At 39.6% G+C, this 19,359-nt stretch overlaps 1 protein-coding gene across 1 annotated transcript; it reads left to right on the forward strand.

Annotated features, from left to right (window-relative positions):
- The first annotated feature begins 5,970 nt into the window (after window positions 1–5,970).
- On the forward strand, window positions 5,971–15,908 carry tnfsf10 (TNF superfamily member 10). The gene is made up of 6 exons (XM_080489435.1): window positions 5,971–6,184; window positions 7,079–7,204; window positions 11,983–12,028; window positions 13,069–13,185; window positions 14,012–14,262; window positions 15,133–15,908. Exons 1-6 carry the CDS (start codon window positions 6,077–6,079, stop codon window positions 15,340–15,342), a joined length of 858 nt encoding a protein of 285 aa, XP_080345561.1. The 5' UTR covers window positions 5,971–6,076; the 3' UTR covers window positions 15,343–15,908.
- Window positions 15,909–19,359: the final 3,451 nt, after the last annotated feature.

Genomic DNA, 19,359 nt, shown 5'->3' on the forward strand with positions numbered 1-19,359 from the left:
AAAAGAATTGAGTCAACCACCAGCTCCATTGGTTAAAGTCTTTCTTCTCATATTGCCTTCTTACTTCGCCGCTGTCATAAATACTACAAATACCAGAGGCTGTTGGTGCAGTTTGATGTTACTGTTCCAGATCTGTTGAGTTGATAATGACAGAGAATGGACATTCAAACTGGAAAAGGACACAAAAATTAAAAAAAAAAAATAATGTTTTTTGAACTGTTATCATGTATTTATGTTGCAGCAAGTGAAATCTTTTCAGACAGGAAAATTAGGAAGGATCAGACGAAGGTGTGGAGGTTATCAGCGAGCTTCGGCTCCACAGGGTTCTGCAGGAAATGAATGGAAGTCAATGGAACAACCTGCAAAAGCGACTAAAGCTAATATGTGAGGGTGTGAATTTAAGTCCAGTGTTTGTGGGAAAAGATTATGAATAAAAACATTCACCTAATTTATGAAAACAATAGTGTGAACACTGATATGTTCTGAGGCTGGCTCCTTGTTTCTCTGGAGCGCAGGCCAAGAAAAACACACACACACACACACACACGCACAACCATGCCATCAAAAGAAAACAGGACCCAGAGCTGAACAATATCACTGATATCTGACACACACACACACACACACACACACACACACACACACACACACACACACACACACACACACACACACACACACACACACACACACACACACATGCCTCTAGAAGAGAAAGGAGGTGGGACAGCGAAGACCACCACTGCTCATGCTGGAAACCCGAGAAGTGACCAATGAGCAAACAGGAAAGTTTTGGGGACTTTCCAAAGTCTCCTAAAAATCCTTTTTTGGCTCATTTGGTCATGAATCTGTTTCTGTACATGTGTGTAGCTGTTCTGGTTTTTTTTCTCTCTTTCTCTCTCTTTTTTTTTTTTACGTGTGTGCATGTGTGTGTGTGCGTGCGTGTGTCCGCTTATTCCCTGCTTCATTTCATTTCAGGAATCAGCGTCCAGAAGGAAGCTGGAGATTGAGTAGGGTACCTCTCCCTGGAGAGGAAGAGTGAGACCCACACACACACACACACACACACACACACACACACACTGGATTCACCTGTTTTGAGGATAACAAGCTTGTCCCCATCATGCAAATGTACTTGTTATTGTAGTATTTGGTTTCACAACGGGGGTAAAAGTCTGTTTGTATCAGTTATCGTGGGGTTAAAATAAATCTCACAAAAAATGAATCTAAGTCAATGTGATGCCTTCTGAAGTGACGTGACGCACACATGTTATTATGTCCACAGGGTTTACATGCCTGTGCATGCTTCTTCAGTGTGTGAGTGTGTGTGTGTGTGTGTGCGCGCTACACAGCCAACACAAAGGGCTTCACAATGTTTTCTCTCAACAGTCTCATACTCCCGTCCTATAATAATCTATTTGCAGCTTTCCTCAGTACAAGTTTCAAAAATCGCAAGTAACATCAAGTTTTAAACAAAATGAGTTCCTCTGGGTTTTATCTTAAGGCTCGATTCATTTTTCCTCTTTAGAAATTAATCTAATAAAGTCGTTGGCTCAACATACACCTCTATGCTGATGATGTAGTCATGTATATATCTGTTCGAGTGGTAGACAGTGTTTGCAGACTTCCATTAAAGGATTTCGTGATAGTTCAAGCCAAGTGTCTAACTTATATTTGATATAGTTTTTAAAACCTCATAGCAAGTCAAGACAAGGGGCCCAAGTGTCTCCACTTGAAATTATTTACATTTTGGAGGAGCCAAGTTACCCTACTAGCAATGTTGGAGTTCTTTCTGCTCCTGATAGCTCTAGAACACATAAATCATTGACTTAGCTTCATGTCTCAGATGTTATTGTCCTGTGTTTTATTGTTGTATACATGTTTTGGTGTTGGTAGGAGAAAGTTACCGAAATATCAGATTCTTTTCTGCCCCTGATACCTGTAGAGCAGCTGTGCACCCTCAAACTTCTAATCTAACCTTGTGTGTTTGATGATCTATTACTGCATTTTATTGTGGAGGTAGGGGGAGTTTGAGGTTAAGTAAAGGTGAATTCTAAATGGCGAGTTGGGGGAATTCATAGATATGTTTTATGCAAAAAAAAATTCCAACAGTCGTTGTTGGACACATTTTTTCAAGTTTCAGTCATCTAATGAAGACAATACACTAACTTTAGGAGGAGGGGACCAAAAAATACCGACTTCTTCACAGATTTTAAGACTCAATCCTGCAGCAGAAACAACTGATTAAGTCATTTTTGAATCATGGGAGGACTTCCTGTACCAATGGCCATTAACAATAAGGTCAAAGTGTTTCAGATGGCATAGCTGGAGACAATGGAGGAAAGATGGAAGAGGAAAGACAAAGAGAGCGGGGGAGAGGAAAAACCAGGGCAAGACGGGAGTGAGAGACAAAACTCTGGAAGGCGACTGAGGCAGGAGGGAGTCGCCTTTGCGGGGGAGTCGGTTAGCTCTCCCCTTGGTTTGATTAGCAGAACTTGGCTGCCAGTCAGAAACTCACTCAGACTGCGTGTTTCAGCCTGTATCAGCCGCAAACAGGGGCTGAAACGTTGGCGCAGGCACGCCGTGTTTGACCCCTGCAGGCTCATTTCGCAGGTTGTTTTGCTCCGGGTTCAGGTCGGATAACGACTTGGAGTCGACGCCGCGTCCTCCGGATTGCTTGCGAAGCTTTTCTCCATCGCACACCGAGAGGCTGCGTTACCCCCAGCAGGCCCTGAAGGCGTAGCTGAGTGAAACCTAAGCGGCGAGCGCGTCCCCGGGGGACGGCGGGGCGTAGGAACCAGATTGAGGCCAGATGTTGCAGATGCAGGAACGAGCCAACGGGACCGAGGTCCATTTATAGGCTCAGCCCGGCGCTCTGTGCAGCAAGGTATCGATAGTAACGCCGGTCACCACTGAGGCTTTATGTGAAGTCAACGTCTCCTCAGTGCCCGGGGTTTTGAGCCTCTTCACCAACGCTTTGGAAATGCCAACGTCGATAAATAAGAGTGTTTCGCCAAAGTGGTTCAAAGTTTTTAAGCCAAGAAGGGAATTATGATTTGTTTGTTTTTTTGTTTTTTTGTGAGAAAAGCATTTGAGTCAAACTAAATCCTTATTTGAATTTGACTGGACATTATTCAAACACAGCAAAATAGTTGAAACTGATTTAAATCAGTACTTGTTTAAAAAGTAGAGGATCTATGGGAGGAAACTAGTTACGTAGGAAAGTATCATTAGTCAACAGCAACGTTTCCTGTCTAAATAAGATGCAAATAATTGTTGAGTTACTTTACCAGTTGGTCGTTAGTTGCAGTTACATCAGTTAATGGTGGAAGATGCTCTATAAACTGGATTATAGCAAGATAACATATTTTATAGATTTCTTCAGTTTTTGTTTCATTGTAGATTGAAAAACCTTTTCTTTAGCCCTTTCATCGATTGGTTTTGTCTGTTGTGATGGTAAAGTAGCTTTAATCAGTGTGAAGGGGGAATTCTAACGCCCACCCTCCTGTGTCACTGCTGGTCAGAAGCAGGTAGAAACAACAAGCTGACCTCCTCATGGTTCCTCTTTAGTGTTTATATGTTTGAATTTCAAAAATGTAATAAACTTCACAGAAAACCGATGGCGGCGACTCAGTTTTGTCTTCAAAACATGAACACAGAGTGAAAACTGAGAAACATGCAAATCCACAATGAAAAACTCTAACTGTGAATGAAAGAGCCCAGAAGCCGGCGAAGCCATTAAATCATAGCTTAGTCCCTTTTTTTTTTTTTTTCTCCCCTTGGTAGGTATTCTGCAAGATTTTTTATTTTTTTTTCAAGAAAGGTTGAAAGACACATCTGTAGACAATAAAACAACCTTAGAAAGCCTGTTAGAAACATAGAGCAGGGCTCAAATGAAGGCCACAACAGATTGTGTAAAAGTAACCAACCCAAATACTTCATTCTCACTATACTTTTTCTCGCCCTTGAGTTAGAAAATTGGACACAAATGACCAAACTCTCTCTTCTTGGAGCAAATATGTCGTGATGTTTGCAGAACATAGAATTTGTTCCAAGGTAAACAGCAGAGGCTGTGATTGGCCTTACTTTATATAAACAGCATGTGTGCAACACAATCAGACTGCTGCATTAAATCTCGGTGATAAACTGATAAAGTAACACAATCTTTGGACTCTTTATACTTCTGGCTTTGTTGTCTTTACTACATTTACACTACATCCAGTCACTTAATATATATTTTAGGGTAATAACATTGCTCATTTTAAAGTTACTCTACCAGAATGCACACAGGAAAAATGACAAATGTCGGACCCAGTTTTAGTTGTTGGGGTACATCTCTTGTACATTGTCAACACCCCGACTGCAGTAAATAGTTATTCTGCACATGTGTGAGTAGATGGACAATAACAACAATGGCAGCCTCCAGAGGGTCATGACTTCCAGTCCATATTCTCTGTGGACTTGCTAGTTTTCGAGGTGAGAGTAACTGTAATAGCAATCCAACTCGGTCGTCTGTCCACTAGAATGTCCGTGTACTCGCCATTGTTAATGTTTATAGCGTATTGTTCCCTACGTGTATGTGTGTGTGGTTTTATTACAAAAACAAACAACAGCACCCACTCGTGGCCCAATGTGAAAACAACATCATTTTCTACATTTCTGCTGTTTCCATGAAAACAGACGTCACTTTCAAAATGTTCTGTGTAAATGTGAAACGGAATAAAGACGCCAAGGTGATGCATTTTCTCTTGGAATGTCTTTGTGTAAGCTGGCCGTCGATAACAGTCTCCGAACTGGATTCTTTTGTATGAAGCTAAAAGGAAAACGCAGTGATGCGATTTGGATCAACAGTTGTGTTTCTTTCACTTTATTTAGTTAGTTAGTTAGTATTTGTTCTATTTTTACTCCTCTTCTTGTGCCTTTGTCCATTGCTGTCATCATGATAACTACAGCCTCTAGAGGTCTATATCGCTTATTCTGGCTTCAGTGGGAGCACTTTGGTCCTAATCCCCTTTTCCAATTGGCCCTGTACTCAATAAAGTTGATTAAAAATCACAAGATGATGTTTTTTCGAACAATGTACAGTCTCCAATCGTGATTTTTCCTTCACTGTTGTATGACATTAAAAAGTCGTTTCTGTGAAATAGTAAAAAAAAAAAAAAAAAACTGGCCTCCAGCTGTGTTTCTTTCATGCAGGCTTCATAGCACCTCATCACTGCACCTCAAATGTCTTCACTGACTTACTTCATCCTCCTGCGGGGCGGCAGCCGTGACCTGAACAGAACGTCACGGCTCTGTTATGCAGTCTAATAAAAGATGGGGGAATTCATCAGGATGTGAGGGAAGAATCATTAGAAAATATCTAAAGAAGAAGTTTTCATACCTGCAATCGCAGTTATAAACGAACAACTACCTGGTTGTTTCAAAAACCTCTGGAGCTCTACAGTAAATGATAATCAAACAGAGGTTAGAGACGCCTGCACCATCTGTTAGACATGTTTTATTTAAACAGCCTGACATCGTTGAAGGGTTGAAACAAGCTTCAAACGAAAGTTTATTTATGCTTTCACCCCAAAAAGACTTCGCTTATGCAACTGTGGCCACAAATCCTGAATCCACTGACGTGAAGTGCTTATTTCTGTCAAAAAGATTCAAAATGACCAGGTTGAGTTTGATGAATTCTATGTTCTCCATGTCAAAATGCGGCTGCTACATCAGAACCTCTGGTGTGGTCAGATATGTTTTTCTCACACTACAACAACGCAGTAGAGATCTGCAGCAGAGATATGGCCGCTCACAATAAACTATAGAAGTCTATATCTGTGTTTTCACAGCGCACGAATGAAACAATAATCTCTCCAGGAGAAATTCAAACACTGGAAAACTCTTGTTCTTCAGAATCTGCCCCGCCTCCTCCTCCTCCTCCTCTTCCTCCTCCTCCTGCTACTGCTCCTGCCTGCTGGGGACTGGGGAGGGTAGAAGTGAAGGAGTCCGCTCTCTGCCATTGTTCTTGCTCTGGAAGTCTGGGGCCGGGCCGGGACGGCGCTGGTCGGGTACCGGACGGCGGTCTGTCGTTATGACGGACTCCGGTCCGAAGCTGGGGGTCCTGCTGCTGGTGGCGGTGCTGCTGCAGACTCTGGTGGTCACCATCACGGTGCTGCACTTCACGACAGCTCTCAACTCGGTAAGAAAAACTCTGGAGAGGTTCGGACCGACGAACCGGAGACGCGCAGAGGGGTTTTTACGCACCGCCATGCGTTACGCACAGCGCGGTGGGAGCGAACCCTAAGGAGGATTGGGGGGGGCTTCCTGCAGCCGTGCAGTGGTTAAACTTGCTTGTTGACCTTGAACATCCCGCAGGAAATTCCCACTAAGTTGGTAGCCTGATGTACTGATGACTGATTTTGTTTTCATGCGCTTTTCTCCTGGTGCGCGTCAAGGCGCAAATAGTCCACTTCTGTCTTCTCATTATATATTTTTTTTGGCATTTTGCATTTTGCAATAAAAATTGCACATTGTATTGTTATGCAAACTCATGCATTTGTGTTTGCCTTGTTGTTGTTGTTGCGTGCTTGCACGAACAGAAACTACAGAAGACAAGGAAGTAAAGAAGAGCTCACTTTTATGATAGCTGTGATTATCTGGAAGTTTTACTGTAAGTGTGTGTGCGCGTGCGTGTGTGTTGGACTCGCTCTGCTTGTTTCTCTCACCTGGATTCAGTCCAGCACATCTCTCTCTCTCTCTCTCCCTCTCTCTCTCTCTCTCTGGCTGTTTACAGTCATTAATCATTAACCCAGATGAGATGCTTCAAGGATATGTGGGAAATGAAACCTAAACAGAAGAAGAGCAGAGAGAAGGGCTCTTCTGGCAGAGAATTCTGTTGAGTCAGGGTTTTGGAATAAACCTGACACAGTTGTTGTGGCTGTAGGCTATATATTTCAGTCTTGATAGACATTTTAAAATGCTGGCGATAAATGAAGAACTTGCCTGTTCTGACAGCAAAACAAATCATGACACTCAACAAGACAAGTGAATCTGACGGTGACAAATTTCCCCCTGGCTTTCTCCACGTCCACAGATGAAGGAGACGTTTGCCAGGAGCAGTGTTTCGTGTCTGACGGGCGCCGACCTGCAGAGCGTCACGGCTGTGAGAGGAGATCCGTGCTGGCAGGTCACCCAGCAGCTCCACCTGCTCATCGAGAAGGTACCAGAGGAGGAGGGCTTACTCACAAACACACAGAAAATACTGATCAGAGTACAGAAGTGTCGTCAAGTTTATTCATAATAAAAGTTGTTTCTTTTGGGTCGTACCTTTCCAGGGGTCACGCAGGAAATCATTGCTCCATGCACTACGAACCAGGTCCCTCAACACCTGGGGTGTCAAACACACTTTAGTTCAGGGGCCACAATTTCATATTGAGTGGGGTGGATTTGTGAAACGGAGCCATAATACAGACTTTAAAGGTTTTCTTTGTTGTGGCGCAGAGTATATACGTGATGAAAATGTCTCGCAAAACCAAACAATTACAGTCGAAAATCACTACAATCTCCACATAAAGACAATTTTAATGAAACCTTCTGGTACGAAATTCAGTGAAATGTCCAAGAATCTTCAATTATGGCAGTTGCATGATGCAGGTTTTTACAAACTCGTGACAACAAGGCTTTGAGGTCAGTGCTGGTTTCGGATGATCTCAGGATCTCAGTGTTTTGTTGTGTCCATTAGAAGATTTGTTAAAATAAAATCAGTGCTTCAGGAACACATTTCCTCCAGGATTCTTACATCTGTTACACATATTTTAATAGTAATTCTTGGTTAAATGTCATATTTCCTTATGTTTTTCATATTTATTGTTAACCGCTGTTGAGATCCATTAGAAATAAATATCTATTTTTGTGTTTGTTAGATGTCTTTAATTGGATATTTTTGGTAAGAATTTATAAATCGTCTGCAACTTGTGTTTTTTTTTATCATTTATCTTGATCTTTTTTACACCTACAATAAATTCCCATTCATGAGTATGTGTTTTAATATATTGATTAATAGATTTAAACTTCTCTAATTCATTTTTATTGACTTTTTTTTCTTTAATATTGTATATTTAAACTGATGTAAGGAAAAGGCATCCCCCTGACCCCAATTATTTCCCGATGCTCAGTGGTGCCCCCTTGTGGAAGCCCACTTTGAACACACTGATAAAATCCTTTGACACTTTTTGGACTTTTGTTCATGGTGGAGGATTGTTTGCTTTTATAATGTGTCGTTTCCGTTGAAATTGACATGCAGTGGTGCAATAAAATACTACATATCTCTCAAATAGAAGTAAAAATTTAATTTACGAGTTAAAATGTAGTGTTAAGAGGTCAAAAGTGGTCAGAAATATATAAAAAAAAAAAATTAGTTAATGATACCACACACAGACAGGACCCTTGTGGAAACCTTCTGTCTGTAATTATAAAGCATGACTTCACTGCACTGCGTCATAAAAGATCCTATCAGTGTTGTTGATCTCCGCTAATGACGGATTATTTGGCTCAGACGCTGAGATTTCTAAACTTACAGGTTTTCCCCGGCTTGGTCCGCATTAAAACTCCAGACTGCAGCAATATTCGAGCCGCGAAGAAAAACAAAACACATGTTAAAAAAGCTTCGATTTCAGTTTTATTTGAGTTTCTTTGTTAAAGTTTTGCAGCTGCGCCGTAAAAGAGGATTCAGAGTTTTGGTTTCCTCGTCTCATCGTTCTCAAATTAACTAAACTGCGAAGTGGATTCCAGTTAACTGTATCCAAAATCTATAAAATAACACAAGATTGGTTTTATTTATTCATCGTTAGTCACACACGTGTTATAATGAACTGAATGTGTAGAAAACTCCCCGCACAGCCGATCGTAGTCATTTGTTCTGTTCTGGGCTCACTGTGAATGTAGGTTGATTATAATTGAGGGGAACCCTTTAGTGGCCACAAAAACTTTCCAGAATGAAAACAGTCACCGGTGGTAAATCCAAAAACTTGTCGAGTCCGAGGTTTCTGATCAATTTTGACAGATAAAAACACACCCAATGTGAAAACGTGGTAGGTCTTACTGTGGCGGCCACACATTTTTAAATAAGAATAAACTCTGAGCGGTTTTGTCTTTTCTGCGACCACTCTAATAACGTGTTTAGAATCCGTTCAACAGTATCGTACATAACTAAGGAGTTCACAGCTTTGTTGTTGTTTTGGATCAACCCTTAAATAGCTGTTGAATTCTGATCATTCTTAAATGAAAGAACCAATGAGGGGTCTTGATCCAGAGCGTCAATATTGTTATTGATGATAATAGAGAAACAAAGAAAAACATTTGTCAAGAGAAGAAGAATAAAAACTAGACAAGGGACATTGTTTGAAATGTCTTCTGCTGTTTGGGAGGAGTCACACGATCTAAAACCTCCGTCCAACAGAGCTCCATTGTTACACACAAAAAAAAAAAAAAGCCTAATAACATCAGGGGAGTCACTGACAGTAATAAAAATGAAGCATAATGCCAACTTTATCCTTTAAACTAGACACACGGGGGGCTCGAGGTAATCATCATTATCAATATCAGGGGCTTCCTGTGAATATTAGGGAAAAAAAAAAAATGCAGAAATGATCCAAATCGCTGTCTGCAGACACACAATGAACTCCTTCATAGCCGGAGATGTGATGTGATCCTGCAAGGTTTAATCAGCACAGGAATGCATTCACCTGCACGCACGCACACACGCACACGCACACACACACACACACACACACGCCATTCATTTTTCCAAGCTATTTGCGCATATTGTTTGTTTTCCTTCCCCTGGTCCTCCTCCCATGACTTTGCTGCTTTTTAAATCCCTCCAGTCGGGCCGTTTCTGACTCTGATTAAATTTAGTCCAGAACATAAACATAATGCCGGGACAGTTTGAGCTGGAACATCGCTTCGGTGCGGTTCAGGTCCAGGTCATCCACACGTCCGTAAAATCGCTAGCATCTCCGTCTATATTCACACGTTTGAAGATGAAGGGATGTTGTAGGGTCATTTGGTCACATGTTGATTCCCAGTAGTGGAGGCTTATCGTGGCCATGAGACTTAAAGGAGGAGCTTCTCTAGTTGGTGTTTTCTGTTCTGTAAATGTATTTTGATTCTTAGCGGAGAATAACTATGATGAAGTAAAATCCACAAATATAGTCCAAGATTTTTATTTCTTCTTTCGGTTTCATTCATGTTGAACGTAAAGAGGAGGCAAACATTCTCAGTAATGCTTAGTTTCACTGGATTAGTTAGTAATGAACACATAAATGTTGAGTATTGATGTCTTGGAGTTGAAGTTGTATAAAGATGGATGATCTGGGAGGACTCTCAGTTGTGTTGATTCGTAGCAGACAGAACCCAAAGCGGACATGAAACTTAAAGGAAAAAAAAAAATAAATTAATAAAAGAAACTTAAAGGAAGGGCTTCCCGTTTGGTTTCTAGGCTCATTTTTAAAACGCATATCATCCTAGTTTTAGATTATTCTTACAAATAGTGACAACCCTGTTCTAGATTCACTCTAAAATGTATTGAGAACCAATGATGGCCATGAAATTTAAAATAAAAATAAAAAAAAGATCTCTCTGGGCTGCTGTTTGCTGCCTGTTTTCTTTCCCCTCTTGCCTCCCAGCTAAAGGTCTTTTAAATATATTCACATATTCCACATATCATTGACCTCTACAGCCTCTGCTGGCGGCCGGTGAGAAGTGCAGCCGCTCCTGGTATCCACCGCTCTTAAGATAAAACTACAGAACAGATGTTTCTCTGTGCTTTCAAATACATCTTCTGTATCTCTCTTCTCAGATGTTCTTTAAAAAAAAACAAAAAAAAAAAACCCTGTTGGTTTTCTTTTAATCTACAGTATAACTCTCAGCAGTCAAATTAAACTCGATCCAGACCTCAGTGGAGACGAGTTTCTTGGGTCGGCTGGCCGATGCCAGTTATTTGTGCGGAGGAACGGGAAACAGGTTTTTCTTTATTCACAAACTCCAACGATCACGTCAGCACCTTTTCAGGGTCGAAGTGGAAAAGCAGAGCATGTGGCAGCGCTGATAGGGATGTTTAGTCTCTTCACGGCTTTCCGCAAAGCTTTTATTTAGTCTCACGCTTGCATCCTTGGGCGAATCCACCGCTCTCGAAATCATCACAGAGCACACACACACACACACACACACACACACACACACACACACACACACACACACACACACACACACACACACACACACACACACACACACACACACACACACACACACACACACACACACACACACACACACTTGACAATTACCTTCAATTTGCTTGTTTTTGAATTGATAGAAGAAACTAGAGAAAACACCGATACGCACAGGGAAAACATGCAAACCTCCAAAAAACGAAGGTTTAAGTCGGGTCTTCCTCACTTTAAGGCAAAAGTGTGAACTGAACTCATTGAAATCTGCTCAATGTCACTTATTCATTAGTGTTTCGTTGAAGTTTTGTTCATAAAGAAACTTTTTACGGTAAAATGTAACTAAAGTAACACAGTAATATTGACATGCAGGCCCATCTCCACACGTATACCATATGTATGTATGTGTCTACACAGACATTTTCCAATCAAACATGGATAGGGTCAGTAAAAATATACTTTTATGTATTTCTAAAATACACACACACACACGTCCCCCTTGATAGTGACTGTGTGTGTCCAGGGTTTGACAGGAAGGCAATAAAAAGTATTTTGAAGGTGAGTAAATATAGTAAACTGGTCAAATCTAGAAAAGAAAAAAACCAAGATGTACACAATTAGAATAATCCGTAATTAAAATTAAAGAGCAATAGTATAAAACGACTTTTACACACATCCAGCCATCCACAAAACTTTGCGCTTTAACTTTCCGTGTGTTAAGTGCATTTAAATCTCCATTGTGACCGTTTTTCCACTGTTTCCCTTGCAGTCTTTGTCTCAGCGTTACCAGAGGCAGATTTCATCAGCAGTGAGAGGTAGGAACTCCACCGCACCGCACACACGCATATTTAAGGAAATAATGATAATAATCTATGTACAGGAAATTGATAGATTTGTCAGTTTTCTCCCACTGAAATATGTCGTTACAGACACATTTCCTGCCCCCCCCCCCCCGAATAAAATCTCCAAATAAAATACTCCCTGAGCCAAGGTGGCTTTTCTCCAGCTGAAAGTACCGTTGAATCATCTCGTCTTACTCTGTGGCTTTACTGTGGAGGTTTCAACGTTACACCGAGTCAGAGACTGACGTCTTCACAGATTTACTCATGAGAGGAAGAAATTAGATGCTATTAGAGTCTCTCGTCTGAGACGTCCGAGTCAGAATCATGGAATCATTGGACGCAAAGACAGAAAAATAAAATGTCTCTTCTCTCTTCTCTCTACACTTTAAACTGAAAGTCGACTGAAAGTTAAAACCAAAAGCATCCCGGTGTAACATTTTAGCCTCTTGATATTATCTCCGCTCTCGACCAGTAAGCAAAACGACAAGTAATAAAAGACATTTAGCTCACAATTAAAACAATCAAAAACAAAACGTCATCTATGATTGAAAAACAGAACAAACGAAGAAGAAAAATGTGAAGTATAAAGATGTTTGCACTGTCCGTCATAAACTAAAGTGTGTACTTCATTATTCGGTTTAATATGAATAAAAGATATGTGCTGTTACATAATTGGCCAGTAGAGAGCGCCAGTTTATCTGTTTATTGAAACGTTTCAATTCAGGACAAATAAGAAAGAAATAGATCATCACCTTTTCGTTGCGGTCTTATTATTGTAAATTACTTTAAAGGGTGCAAAATAAGCTGTAATGGCGCCACCTGGTGTTATAATGATGCTTAAAACGTACAGAATTTTTGAAATATGTGACTATTTCATGTGTTTATGAGGATATATTTCAGTAGAAGATATTGGATGCGTCAGTAAAAAAAGCTGTTGTGTCTTGTATTATTTAATTATGTCTCGTGTGCTGGTGAATATGATTTATTGTCTTTTTTCTTCTTCTCTGCATTAGATGAGGTTTCTCGGGTGCTGCCCTCACTTGTGATGGAGGACAGGGCTTCACCTCGCCCCAAAGTGGCGGCTCACGTAACTGGCAGCTTCGTGCCCCAAGTGGAGCGAGTGGAGGGAGGTGAGTCCCGTTCCACCCGACTGTGACGTGGGAACAGGGTTTAAAAACAGCTGAGAGGGATCAACAGGCCAAAAGGATATACTTTTTTACTGTTTTAATAAAAATTGTTTTAGCGCACCGACTTTCACCAGAAATTACTGGAATAAGATTTTTTAAATCGAACGTTTTCTCAAGTGAATACAGAAAATGTTGGTTACATTTTGGGTGTTCGGAGCCACTGAAAGCGCGACTTTTTGAAAATAGCTCCCAAGGTGGAACTTTTTGAAAATGACCCGTCTGCGTGGAAACGTGAGGAAACTGAACCTCTTTGTCTGTCCGTACGATTCTCTGGATAGCCGCCATTGTTAATGTTCATTGCGTATTGTTCTCTGTGCACGTGTGTGTGTGGGTTCATTACAAAGGCAAACAGCACCCACTAGTGGTCCTACAGGCAAACTACATCGTTTTCAGCGTTTCAGTCAGTTCCGTATAAATGGACATCGTTTTCGAAAATGTTGACACGTAAACGCAAAACTTCCTCTGAAATGAAAAATGTGTTTTCACCAGAAACGGTGTCGGGTAAACCCGGGCCTTAAACAGAAATAAATGACACATACATAAACATAAATTATACTTTCATTATATGTGTGACAAAGTAAAGCCTTTTTTCTTTTAGCTGGACCCTGATAATCGTCACACGGTCCTTTTTTTTTTGTTACTTGCAGTTACGTTTTCCAAAGTATTTGCATGCCTCCGTCACATTAATGGAGCTCGTTCGTGTGTCGTCGCGTCTTCAGTGAGACTTTGAGATCCAGTTGTACTCGGCTCACGTTTTCCCGCGCTGCAGCTCCGGCCTCGGCGAGCCGCCGCGTCCAGGGCCAGAAGATCTCCTGGTGGGAGGGGCAGAAGGGCCTGGCCTTCCTGCAGGACGTCCAGTTGGTGGACGGCGAGCTGGTGGTGCCGCGGCCGGGCCTCTACTACGTCTACGCCCAGACCTACTTCAGACACAGCCACTCGCTGGAGGAGGAGGAGGAGGAGGAAGAGGGGGAGGGGGCGGGGGAGCGGGGGAGGCCCCTGCTGCAGTACGTTTATAAAAAGGTGAGTTTTCTTTGTCTGCATCGTTTGGTTTGACCCCCTCAGCTGCTGCTCTGCGGCGGGTTCACACATTAATGAATATTTAGACTTCGGCTGGACCCGGGATCTTTTTATTGACCGCAGGCCGATGAGCCACAGGATGAGTCGGAATATTAAAACCTGATGTGAGGCCAGACAGTCAGCACATGGTGCATCAGATATATCTTTCTGCTGAGAATGAGAAAATCTGAATGGCTTAACCAGATAAAACCTCTCAAATAAATGGATAATAAAGTTCTAATTAAAAGGTTCTGAACCATTTTATTGTATTAAGCAGAAAAATCCAACTTTATATGCTTTGTTATTCTCATTTAACGATGGAAAGTAGCAAGAAAGACCTAAATCTTAGACCAAAATGTGAACCAATTCACAACCTAAGTAATCTGTATAAAGAAAATAACTGGAGTAAATGTTTAATTACTTTTAACATGGCACTAATAGTGGGAAATAGTAATTAATTGCTCAGATAAGATAACGACAAGAGGAACAGGGAAGATGTTCATTCCAGTTTTCTACAACAATAAACTATAATTCAAAGATTAATTATTAATTATGTTGAGTTAAGTACTGTAGGTCTTCAGCCATACAAGAAACCAAAAATATATGGAGAAAAAATGCAGAGGAAAATGTACAGTATAAAAGATAAATGCATAAATATATATCTATATATGTCTATCTATCTATCTATCTATCTATCTATCTATCTATCTATCTATCTATCTATCTATCTATCTATCTATCTATATCTATATGAAAGTAAATTACTCACGTTTGAGTCCGTAGACGTTAATTCGAAGCTGAAGTTTGACGCTGAAGCTGTGACTCCTCCTCCAGGTGGGCTCCTACCCGGTTCCCATCCTGCTGATGAAGACCAGCCGGACCTCCTGCTGGTCCCGCGGCTCCCAGTTCTCCCTGCACTCCGCCCACCAGGGGGGGCTCTTCCCGCTCAGCTCTGGCGACCGCCTCTTCGTCACCGTCACCAACGCCTCCGCCGTGGACATGGACGAGAAGAGCAGCTTCTTCGGGGCGTTCCTCATCAGCTAGAGGAGGAAAAACCTCCGGCTGATGTTCTCCGATAGTTTGAAAAACTACAAACCGCGGGGGAAGTCGGACAAAGAGTTTTCACATGGCGGCTCTCCGGGGCAGATTTCATCAAACTCCAGAACTTTTTTTGTGAAAGTGAGCGCCTCTTCAGATCCGACTGAGGAGAGATGACCTGCAAACATTTTTAAAAAATCCAGACGTTCCCACCTTGAAAGATGGCATAATTGTGTAATTCCAGTTTTGTGCACTGGGTGGCAGTAATGAATCACAGTTGGCACTTACCGGTTATCGAAACTCTTTTTTTGTGCTGAATGCAGGAAAAGAGGCGAAATTACTTTAAAGTCCAGTTCCAAATAACTTGAAGTAATAAAAAATGAATCACCTGAATTTTACAAAAAAACACCTCAGAAGCTAACAAGTCTTAATACCAATTTGTACCACAAGATGGAGTAGCTGAGTAGTTTTTTTTTTTCTCCTTATAATCAGATTTTTTTTCCCTCTTCAATTTGGGTTATTTACGGGAGAGCATTAGGGCCACTGAAGAAAAAAAAAAAAATCGGAGCATTAAAAAAAAAAAAAAAACCTTGCGCTTCAGAAAAAGTCGAAAATCAAAGTCTTGATTTTTTTCTTTCCACGGTGGAAAAATACGTTTTTTTACAAAGTCTGTCCATTAACATGCCAGCGCGTGTGACCGCATCCTCAAAATGTATATCAGGCGGTTTAATGAAGTGATGAAAAGACGCTTCAGGACAGAATCTGGCTCATAAACACGGTGCAGTTATCATCAGAAGAGAAGAGACAGAGCAGCCTGCTGCCTTGTTCCGTTGCGGAAGTTCGTCGAGTACGAAGGACAAAGACACGGATCCCGGCTACTTATTTAAATGTTCTTATTAATCAAGGAAATTCTGTGTAAAATCACACGTCCATAAGCAGTAAGCAACCCGATATAGTCAGAATTACGTGATTTAATGTGATTTTACATCCAAGAGCAAATGTTGAGGGATGGACAGACGTCTCTCCGTGAAAAAAAAGAAATCTCGACTTTGATTTTCGACTTTTTCTGAAGTGCCTGAAGGTTTTTTTGTTTTTTTTTAGCCTCCGAATTAATTTTTTTTCTTCAGTGGCCCTAAAACTCTTAGTTAGTTATTTGTTTATTTCTACTTTGCTCATATAATTTATTTTTGCTTATTTTCTTGCAATATATTCCGCTCAATTTATTTCTAAATATTCTTTGTTTATTTCACTAATTTGACATTTATTTAAAAAAATTCCTATGTTATGATTTTTTTGTTTAATCTTACTTTAGTTTTTTTTCCAAGGTTTATTTTAATTGATCATTATTTAATATTTTGTTGGTTTTTTTACTCATATTTTCAATTAAGATTTTTTTCTTTAGAATTGAGAATTTTCTTTCTTTTTTTTCTATTTCATCTAATCTTTCTAATTAAATATTCTCACCCAACCTTCATTATTCACTCCAAACGGAAATATTATTTTTTCCTGCTTCCCTGCAGTTCAGATATGTGCCACTAGTGGGAGCTGTTTGACCATCACTGCCACCTGCAGAAAACAAAATGTGATTATATTTTTATGACTTTTCTTCACAAAGAGCCTTTAAGAAACATTTATGTGAATCTCGCCAGTCTGGTAAATGTGAGATGAATTTCTTCAGTTTCTTTAAAGATGTAAATATTGTGCTATATTTTGTGTTCTTTATGTTTTTATACCAAAGTCTAAGACTTTTCTTTGTTGATTAAAAAAAAACATTTCCAGTCTGGCTGATTAAAGCTGTAACTTCACCAGTTTTTCTTTCTTTTCTTTTTTTTTTTTTCTTTTTTCCCGGGAGTTTGCCTCCTGCGTTGGCTCGACCCGCTGACTGTAAAAGTCTCACCGGCGCTTCGGTTTCATGTTGTGATGGATTAAGTGCAGATGTTTCTGGAAAGCTCCAGGCTGCATCCTGACAGCAGGGGAGAAAAAAAAAAAAAAAAAAAAGAAGCTCTGTGTGCTCGTCTTGTATTTCCGTGTAACCTCGTGAACTCCAGCAGATGGAAAAAAGAAGTTTTAAATGTGTCTCTTTAGTCATTTTACTGACTTTTCTGGGAGTAAAATCTCTATTTATGACTGTTTTGTGTCTTTTTGAGTTCATGTTTTTGTTGCCTTTTTTGTGCTTATTTGTAGCCATTTAGTTTCTTTTTCTGGTAGTTTAACATGTTTATGTTGTTATTTTGTTTTCTTTCTTTTTGATACATTTTGTGTCTTTTGCAGTCGTTTAACATGTTTATGTTGTTGTTTTGTTTTCTTTCTTTTTGATACATTTTGTGTCTTTTGCAGTAGTTTAACATGTTTATGTTGTTATTTTGTTTTCTTTCTTTTTGAAACATTTTGTGACTTTTGCAGTCGTTTCACCTGTTTCATTTCTCAATTTGTGCTTCTTCATGGACATTTTGCCTTCATGGCAGACAGTCTTAAATCTTTGTAGTTAGTTTTCTTCTCTGTACTTTCTTTTTGTGGTCGTTTTGTATGTTTTATCATCGTTTTGTGTCTCATTGTGGACATTTTGTGTCTTTTCTGTTCTTGTTTAATGTCTTTTCTGATACTTTTACCTGGTTTTGCAGTGAGTTTGTGTCTTTTTCTGTCAATTTTACATAATTTATAGCTGTTTTGTTGTGTCTTTGTGAACATTTAGTTTTATTTGTATTGGCCTTGCATGTTTTGGTTAATCAGTCTGCAAATTTGTAGTTTACCATTTTAGGTATTTAACTGTTCCTCTTCTCATTTGTGCTTCATTGTTGTCATTTCAAATGTATTTAGAGTCTCGTCTTTGGAGTTTGTAGTTCATTTCAACTCTCTGTAGTCATTTGGTTTCTTTTTCGGGTAGTTTAACAGGTTTTTCTGTTGTTATTTTCTTTCTTTTTCAGTTGTTTCATCTGGATTTTGTTTCTGTTCTGTTGTCATTTAATGTCTTTGTGGTCACCACACGTTTTTATATAGTTATTTTTTTCCCCCTCTTTTTGGTTATTTTATGTTTTTGTGTTAGTTTTTCTTGTTGTTTTGTCATTTTTTGTAGTTTTGTATCCTTGTCAAGGAGTATTATGTCCTTTCGTTGCTCTTTTCTGTCTTTTCATTGTCTTAGATGGTCTTCTTGTCATTTTTCTTTTCTCTTTGTGGTAGGTTCACATGTTTTATTGTCATTATTTTGTGAGGGTTTTTAATGGCAACATCACCTTAAAAACTTGCATTGATTCCACAAAAAGATCTAAATCGACAATATTTTTGTAGAAAATGTAAAGGGGAAAAAAAAAATCAGCTTTTTCTAACAGTACCTGAAGGCATCATTCCTCCATCTATCCTGTGTGAATATAACTGCTTTTCTATCAATGTCAAAACTTATTTTTTCCTGTGAGTCCAAACAAGATGTAAAACATCATAATGGAGGCTTTTTTGTTTGTTTGTTTGTTTGTTTTTTGAGGTGTATTGAACCAGGTTTGGTTTCATCCTCACATTCAGAATCACACAAGAAACACAAAACCTATTTCATCTGCAGTTTCAGCCACTGGAGCCTAAAAAATTGAGGAAAAAAACTACATTAATAAATATTGTTTTTTTGTTGTTTTTTAACAAAATGTTTGCCGGGAAGATTTAAACTAAATGTGAATGTAAATAATATGTTTTTAGATGTAAATATGTGCAATAAAGACATTGTAGTTTCAGTAATTGGTGGTTTCTGATTACTTGACTTGATGGTGTTTTTTATGTTGAAAGGTTGAAATCTGTCTTTCAGAAGGCTTTGCTGATAGAATGTAAATGTGTTTTCTCTCAAATAAGGAAATAATGTTTCGTTGTTTTGGGACCAAAATACAAACAATTTACAGGAAATCCACTAAAGACTCATTATGAAGGCTTGAAGTGGAGGATTTAGCTCTTTCTGTTGGAATTTTCACTTTTTCTTAGAAGATGTAGACATTTTTTTATTAATGTTACATGCAGGAAAAATAAAATATATGAAGCTTGGCAGAA

The sequence above is a fragment of the Lipophrys pholis genome (genome assembly GCF_963383615.2).
Source record: "Lipophrys pholis genome assembly, chromosome: 20".
Taxonomy (NCBI): domain Eukaryota; kingdom Metazoa; phylum Chordata; class Actinopteri; order Blenniiformes; family Blenniidae; genus Lipophrys; species Lipophrys pholis.

Coding starts and splice junctions, on each gene's coding strand:
- tnfsf10 (XM_080489435.1), top strand. CDS start 6,077: ATGACGGACTCCGGTCCGAAGCTGGGGGTCCTGCTGCTGGTGGCGGTG. Junction 6,185..7,078: donor TCACGACAGCTCTCAACTCG/GTAAGAAAAACT, acceptor CCACGTCCACAG/ATGAAGGAGACGTTTGCCAG. Junction 7,205..11,982: donor TCCACCTGCTCATCGAGAAG/GTACCAGAGGAG, acceptor TTTCCCTTGCAG/TCTTTGTCTCAGCGTTACCA.